This window comes from Anastrepha obliqua, unplaced genomic scaffold (assembly GCF_027943255.1).
Source record: "Anastrepha obliqua isolate idAnaObli1 unplaced genomic scaffold, idAnaObli1_1.0 ptg000009l, whole genome shotgun sequence".
Lineage (NCBI taxonomy): Eukaryota > Metazoa > Arthropoda > Insecta > Diptera > Tephritidae > Anastrepha > Anastrepha obliqua.
The window spans coordinates 5,831,686-5,839,638 of NW_026562178.1; the positions used below are offsets into that span (position 1 = coordinate 5,831,686).

General features: G+C 37.8%; 1 protein-coding gene across 1 annotated transcript; it reads left to right on the forward strand.

Moving 5' to 3' along the window:
- The first annotated feature begins 7,220 nt into the window (after positions 1–7,220).
- On the forward strand, positions 7,221–7,703 carry LOC129251246 (uncharacterized protein K02A2.6-like). The gene has a single exon (XM_054890610.1). It carries the CDS (start codon positions 7,221–7,223, stop codon positions 7,701–7,703), a length of 483 nt encoding a protein of 160 aa, XP_054746585.1.
- The last annotated feature ends 250 nt before the right edge of the window (positions 7,704–7,953 follow it).

Genomic DNA, 7,953 nt, shown 5'->3' on the forward strand with positions numbered 1-7,953 from the left:
TTTTGCGAAGAGCTGACGGTACCACACCATTTGGAGTCGACACACTTCGAAAACCCTGTCTTCAGGATTGACAAGCCTTAAATCTCATCCGTGAAGTTTTTTGATCTTATCAGGGCTTCTGAATGCAACTTCAGCTCCCCTTTTGTTTTCGTCATGGCGTGGATGCACTTTTCACATTTTAACTTGCACAGCACTTTCTGGTAAATACCATAGCCATTGAAGTAACGCTGCACTTGTACCTCAGCTTCATGACTTTCTTCAGCAAAATTTAAATCTTCCACATCAATCTCTTCTAAAATGAGATCTTCATTTCGCTGGTCTCCTACTTCTGCCTCAAGATGACGATCCTCGGGGCCTATATTCCAATCTCAATTTATATCGTCATCATCTGTACAATTAGAACCTTTCTTCTCAAATTTCTGGCGTAAAATTTTCATTGAGATCAGTCGCGCAACTATGTATTGAATTTCGTGAGCTGATGGATGGGTATTCATACCCTGACTAGCCCGTATGCGATAGAAAAAGTTTTCCAACGCATCTTGATTCATTTTCCCGGTGAAAATAAATTTTAGGGAGCTGTGCTCAATGAAAAGTTCCTCACATAACTGTTGCATCGCTAAAATCGTTATGCGGAAACCTTCGATGCACTTAACGCGTGCGTTTCCCGGCAACTTTAATGACCCCAAAAAATCTAGATGTTTATTTAATCTATGAATTTTTTTGGTGTCACCACGCCTAATCGGACATTTTGAAGGATTTTTCGACTGGAATCTTTTTGCATCCAATTCATCAAAGAGATCATTCATTTTTTTAACGAACATCTGTGTGGGCTTAGCGCATTTAATCACATAGTCGTCACTGCCTAATAAATTTTGGGCCAAGGCCATGTCGATACCAGAGGCTACCGAATTGCTCAGGACCTGAGTCGCGCGTGAAACGCTCATTTTTTCCATAAAACTGGGATATATATGGGCCTCCGTTAGTTTCGGACAAATTTTAAAATGGGGATTCATTTGATCTATATCAAAATATTTTTTGATCACCTTGAAGCTTGTCACTCCATCTGGTGTTAAGATGTCATATTTCATCAAGGTATTTCGGACGGACTTTATCAAGTGACAGTAATCGAACATGCAAAAAAATTTTGTGTCTTCGTGCAGGAGAAAGGGGCGATTCTCAGAAATCCCTAAAGTGTTAAAAATAGCAATGTTTGTGGGCCCTTGATCGCAAACTATACCTTTCATATTTAACCCCATTTTTTTCAGTTGTGCGATATTTTTTTTTAAAATGGACATCAATGTCTCCGTAGGTATACCCCCACTGGAGATATAATACGAAAACACGTATTTCCATTTGGAGCACAATCCCTTAACTATAAAAAATAAACATCTATTCCCAATTTTGTTTTCGCGTTGACCTTCCCCATGGTCTACAAACCCATCGATGACATCTCTAGCTTTATTATAGCTCAAGTCCGACCTGATGATAATTTCATCGAATAATCGAACGCTTATGCGTTCGGTGTCGGACATATTTGAAACAATTTTTTCTAAATTATTGCAGACATTGGCATCGAACCCCGGAACAACATATTTGATGGGGCGCCAACGCGAAAGGGATGATTTATGGGGCAAAGCAAAACCTAGATCGTCACGCATAAACGTATATGCTTTGGAGGACATATAATTAATGTTTTGGGCCAATGTCTTTTCCTCCTCGCTATAACGATTTTTTTGGCCACTGACGATCATTCTTGCGAAAGTTACAGCATCACTGCTTGAAGTTTCTTCCGCAAGAACTGCACGACTACACAAATATTTATATTTTTGCAGTAGCTTCTCATTATCTGCTTCTAACTCTTGAATTCTTTTTTTTAATTTTATTTCATTGCTCCGATAATAACGAGCAGCCTGAGCAAATCGTTCGCTACTGCTTGTGATTTCTAAGTCCTCACAGATGTTTTTGTTTTTGGGTACCTGCCTTGTTTCCTCTAGCATGGAATATTTTGCGAATTCTTCTAACGTAAGATCGTTTCCTACACCTACTGTACGATTTACGTACACTTTAGTAACGGGCGGGCAAACCCAATCAGAGCCAGTACTATGTGAGCGACTTCTAGTAACTGGCTCTAATCTTAAAGATGGAACAGCCCCATCTAAAACTTTATAACGAGTTACTTGCTCTGGACTAAAGTGACGCTTACAAACATATAGCCTGTCAGTATCGGCTGGTTGCACGTTGCAAGCCAGGGCCCAATTATTTCTAGCCTCTCCGCGTCGAGGAAAGGCGTATAACGCATGACCCTTTTCCACTACGCATCCTACAACGCAACAGCTTCGTTGCTTCTTCGGCATTGTACAGCTGTACGTAGGGTCATCGTCATGCCCTATTAAAAAAATGTATTTTATAATATAATAATTTATAAACATTCAATAATTTAAAAACATATAATAATTCATAAACATATAATAATTCATCAAACTACATATAACGCATCACTACGAAACGACTACACGAAATGACGTAAAAATTTTCCGATTGGTTGTTTTGATTTTATTCAATTATTATATCATTATTATATTTATTTATATATACATATACATATTTATATATGCACATACATATATCAAATGAATTAGCATAATATATGCACATAAATATGTATATGTAACATCATTTACATTCAAAAATTAATTTAAATTTCTTAACTTGCTCCACTTTCCTCCCTCAAAACTGTAATGTTACCAGTTAGCAAGCCTCACCCTCAATAAAACCTATCCACCCTAATATTGTATGAAATGTATGCAATACATATGCAGGTATGTGTGTTTGCTATTATTGTAGGTTCGCTTCAGCGAAATATAAAAACACACATACCTACTTATGTATTGCGCAAAAATTTACCTAAAGAAAGGGTGGGGATGACACCCTTTCTTAAACATTTTCCCCCCACAACATATGGCTCAAATATAAAAATATGGCGAAATATAAAAACACACATATGTACCTACTTATGTATTGCACAAAAACTTACCTAAACGAAGGGTGGGGATGGCACCCTTTCTTAAACATTCTCCACCCATAACATATGGCTCAAAATGCTTTATGCACACATATGAGTTGTGGGGTGGAAGATGCACCGCCGTCGGGATTTTTAAGTTGGCCCTCCATTTTGCCACTTCCTCAGGATCATTTGGGAACGAAAACAGGCGTTTTTCGTCCCGCGAACAACCGCGTACGCGACACAATCTATCACTCATTTTTTTTAGTTTTAAATTTTTTGATGTCACGCACGGCGTTTTGAAAAAAACGCTAAATTTCTACCGCACTTTAAACACACGAATACACGCACGACGCTTTGAAAAAAACGCTAAATTTTTAACGCACTTTAAACACTCGAATACACGCACGACGCTTTGAAAAAAACGCTAAATTTTTAACGCACTTTAACACTCGAAAACCGATTTTAACGCCCGAATTAAAGTCCGCCCGTTGGAATTTGCAAGTCGCCGCCTTCGCAATTTCGCAAAACTTAAATCCCGTTAACTTTTTGCGATTGACATTTATTATTCTGGCGCAATTTTCCAAATTCCAAAGGGCGAAATAAATCACAAAAAAAAAGCACCTGTAATGTCAAATACATTACGCCCCTCACACAAACTTTTCTAATAATATCTTACATTGCTAACTGCTGTTAATAATACTCACTTGCTGTTAAATTTTCCGAATTTGCTTTTACGCTGTTAACTATTGGTGAAAAATGTGTCAGTGGTGAAATTGTCTTCGCGAGACGAGTACCCCTCGAAAATGAACACTTTCCAGTCATTAAGACTTCTCTATTCATTAACGTTCTCTGAACTGTGCATAGATGCAAGCGTGAAAGAAGCAAACCTAAGCGAAGAAGAGCAAGTGTATTAAGTGTATTGTGGTTGTTGCAAATTTGCGTATGAATATACGTTTAGTTGCACATAATAAAGTACAAAAAGTAAACAATTTAGAAGGACAAAAAAAAAAAATAAAAGCAAACTGCGTAGGTTTGTGAATGCGCGTACGAATATACATATGAGCATTTGTAGATACATACATATGTAGGTACATGCGCAAGTGGCTTAGAGACGCGAAAGAAGTAGTGTATTGTTGTTGCATTTGCGTACAAAGGCAAATAAAAGTATATTGTTGTGATAATGCGCGTATGAATTTACGAGTATTTGTTGCACATATATATATATATACATATCGAAATTGCGTCGTCGGGGTGTCGCGCGTGTTGAAATTCGCGGAAATTCAAGAACAATCGAGAAAGAGAGACACATAAGAAGAACACAATATGCCGCTGAGAAAAATAAATTCATTGAGAGTGGATGAAGTTAAAGAGCAATTGCGCGCTCGCGAGCTCTCAACTGCGGGTACGAGAAATGAACTGATGCTTCGGTTATCGGAATGCGTGAATGCCGATGAGGTAGAAATTCAAAGTAGCGAAAGTGCGTTGCAAGCTCAGGTAAACGAATTGCGTGTAATGTTAGGAAGTATGATGGCAGCTGTTAAAGATTTAGCTGACCAAAGGCAAACAGACTATAATAACGCGAGTGTAGAGAGAGAACGTGATAGCGTTGGTGTAGATAGAATAATAAACTCACCACAAAGTTCGAGTGTGACAGCGGGCCGAAGTGTGAGTGTAAAGGAAATTGCCGAGACAATTCCTGAATATGACCCAACAAGCGAAAACTCTTTAACAGTAGATCAATTCGTTGATAGGGTAAACAGTGCCATTGAAGCATATCAATGGGATGAGAAATGTTTACTCTTAGCAGTATATAGCAAATTAAAGGGTCCTGCGAGACTGTGGCTAGATGCATCACCTAAGTTCCATTCGACTTGGAATGACTTTTCGAATAGTTTAGTCGAAGAATTTGGGTATAAACTAAATGAAGCAGAAGTGCATATTAAAATGTCGAATGCTACACGTAAGCAAAGTGAGAAAATAATGGACTATTGTTTTAGAGTGAGTGGACTTGGTCGGCGTTATGGACTGAGTGAAAGTGCGATTATAAAATATTTGCGTGACGGGTTGAAACATAGAGAACTACAGGTTGCTATTTCGGCGGTACGATTTAAATCATTAAAAGAAATGCGTGAAACGATTGAGGAATATTTACAAAATTCGGTGCTAACGAAAACTACGAGAAACGAAACGGCTGATAAACAGTACGTGAATTGGGTTAAGAACGAAAACGAAAAAAGTGGCTACGATAAAACGAGTTTAAAGTGCTATAATTGCCAAGAATTAGGACATATCGCACGAAATTATAAGAAGCCAAAACAGCCACGTCGGTGTAAAGACTGTACTAAATTTCATGGTGACGGTGAACCGGTAAATTGCGGAAAAAAATTTAATGTGAAACGAGCACAAATCAACCGGCAAATTAAATTTGGAGAAAAATATATTTCAATAAGCGGGAAGACCTTTTTATCTTTTATTGATACGGGAAGTGAGTGCAGCATGATAAAGCGTTCAGCGATACCATATCAGAAATGTGCAATGATTATTTATGGTATTTGTGGCGGTAAAAATTGTTTGACAGAAAAGATAAACACAAACATCGGTTTGGACAATGAGGTTGTGAATTTAGATTTGTTTATTGTCGATGACGATATTTTGTCGACGGACATTCTTCTTGGTCAAGAAGGTAGAGATGTTATTATAGAAATTTCAAATAAAAATTTTGAGTTTACAACGCAAGCTGCAAAAGCAAATTCAAGTAACATAATTTGTAACGTTAATGACGATCAAACTAAAGATAAGTTACAAAAGTTTCTTAACGAAAATTGCGACATTTTCGCTGAAAATTTGCATGATATTGGATTAACTAACGTGATCGATATGAAGATCGAGTTGACGACAAAAGAAGCGATTGCACAAAAGCCTTATAGAGTTCCAGAGCCGAAGAAGTGCATCATATCGAAAATGATTAATGATCTCCTCGAGTGTGAAATTTACAGCTTTTGTTACCACTGAGGGCTTATACGAATTCAAACGAATGCCATTCGGGCTTAAGAATGCGCCAGCCGTATTCCAAAGGTTAATGCAGTGTATAGCGGATAAGGTAAAACCAGGTGATATGATCCATTACATGGATGATATATTAGTAGGCAGTAATAGTATGCGCGAAATGTACGAGAAATTAAGCAGAGTATTTGAGGCATTGCGACAACTAAAGTTAACACTAAACGTAAACAAATGCGAGTTTCTGAAGGAGACTATAGAGTTCTTAGGGCATAAATTACATGAAGATGGCGTGAGCCCAGGAAGTATAAAGACATTAGCGATCGAATGTTTTCCTACGCCGAAGACAATAACGGATGGGAGAAAGTTTTTTGGTCTTAGCGGATACTTCCGTCGGTTTGTTCCGGGGTATTCAATTATTAGCGAAGCACTAAGAAAATTGTTACGAAAAGACCAACCATTTGAGTGGGCTGAACAGCAAGAGATAGCTTTTAGCAAATTGAAAAAAGCTTTAATGTCAGAACCTGTAATGACAAAATATAGAGTAGACGCAGAACATCAAATTCACACAGATGCAAGTTCAGTGGGCATAGCAGGCGTGTTAATGCAAAATGATGAGGGCGATTGGAAGCCAGTGGCTTATTACAGCAGGTCTACAACTGATTGCGAAAGAAACTTTCATAGTTACGAGCTTGAGGCGTTGGCAGTAGTTAGCAGTTTGGAACGTTTTAAATTTTATGTGCAGGGTAAGCATGTCGTCGTAGTTACCGATTGTAGTGCGGTAACGTCAACAATGAACAAGAGAGATCTCATACCGAGAATAGCGCGTTGGTGGTTACGAATCCAAGATTTTGATGTAACGTTCGAACATCGTCCGCATGGAACATATAGACTTTTTAAGTAGAATACCTAACGAAAATACTGAAGAGTTAGACACAGCATCGTTAAATGTATCGAAGACAACATTAGAGACAAGCGATTGGATTTATAGCATGCAACAACAGGACGAGAAAATAAAAGAGATTATTAATAAAGTTAAAAATGGCGACAATGTTTTGAATGAAGAGTATACGGTAGAAGATGAGAGGCTTTATCGTAAAGAGAAAGGTACAATACGATACGCTACAAAATAATACAGAGCATGCATGAAAAAGTAAAGCACTTCAGTATCGAGAAGACTTTAGAAGAGACACAAAAATATTTTTTGTTCCCCAGAATGCGTAATTTTATAAAGTCATTTATAAAATCTTGTATTGAATGTGGTTACAATAAACAACGTAGTGGTAAACATGAAGGCGAATACCATTATGAGGAAATGGAAGCAACACCTTTTAAGACGGTTCATTTGGATCATCTTGGTCCATTCCCAAAAAGTAAAAAGCAAAATGAGCATATATTAGTTTTTGTGGACTCATTTACGAAGTTCACAATTGTGAGAGCTGTAAGAAGCACAGCAACACGACATGTTATTGGATTACTAAATGAGGTGAGCAGTTACTTTGGTGTACCAGCGAGAATAGTGACCGATCGAGGGACAGCGTTTACGTCTAACGATTTCCAGAAATACTGCAAAGATAACGACATTAAACATATACTTAATGCCGTAAGAACACCACGAGCGAATGGTCATGCAGAAAGAGCTAATCGTACGATCATGAGTATTACTTCCGTCGACAAGCGAGAACAAATGTTGGGATGAAGAAGTACGAGCTATACAATGGACGTTGAATTCTACAAAGAACAAAACTACAGGTCGATCACCACAAGAACTATTATTTAACTTCAAGCCAAGAGATATATTACAAAATAAACTTATACTAGCGCTACATAAAGATGAAATCATAACAAACGAAGAACTCCAGGATGTACAACGAGAAGTAGCAGAACGAGTGAATCAACAAAGAAGAAAAGCAAAGATAAGGTTCGACGAAAAGCATAGTCGACCAATA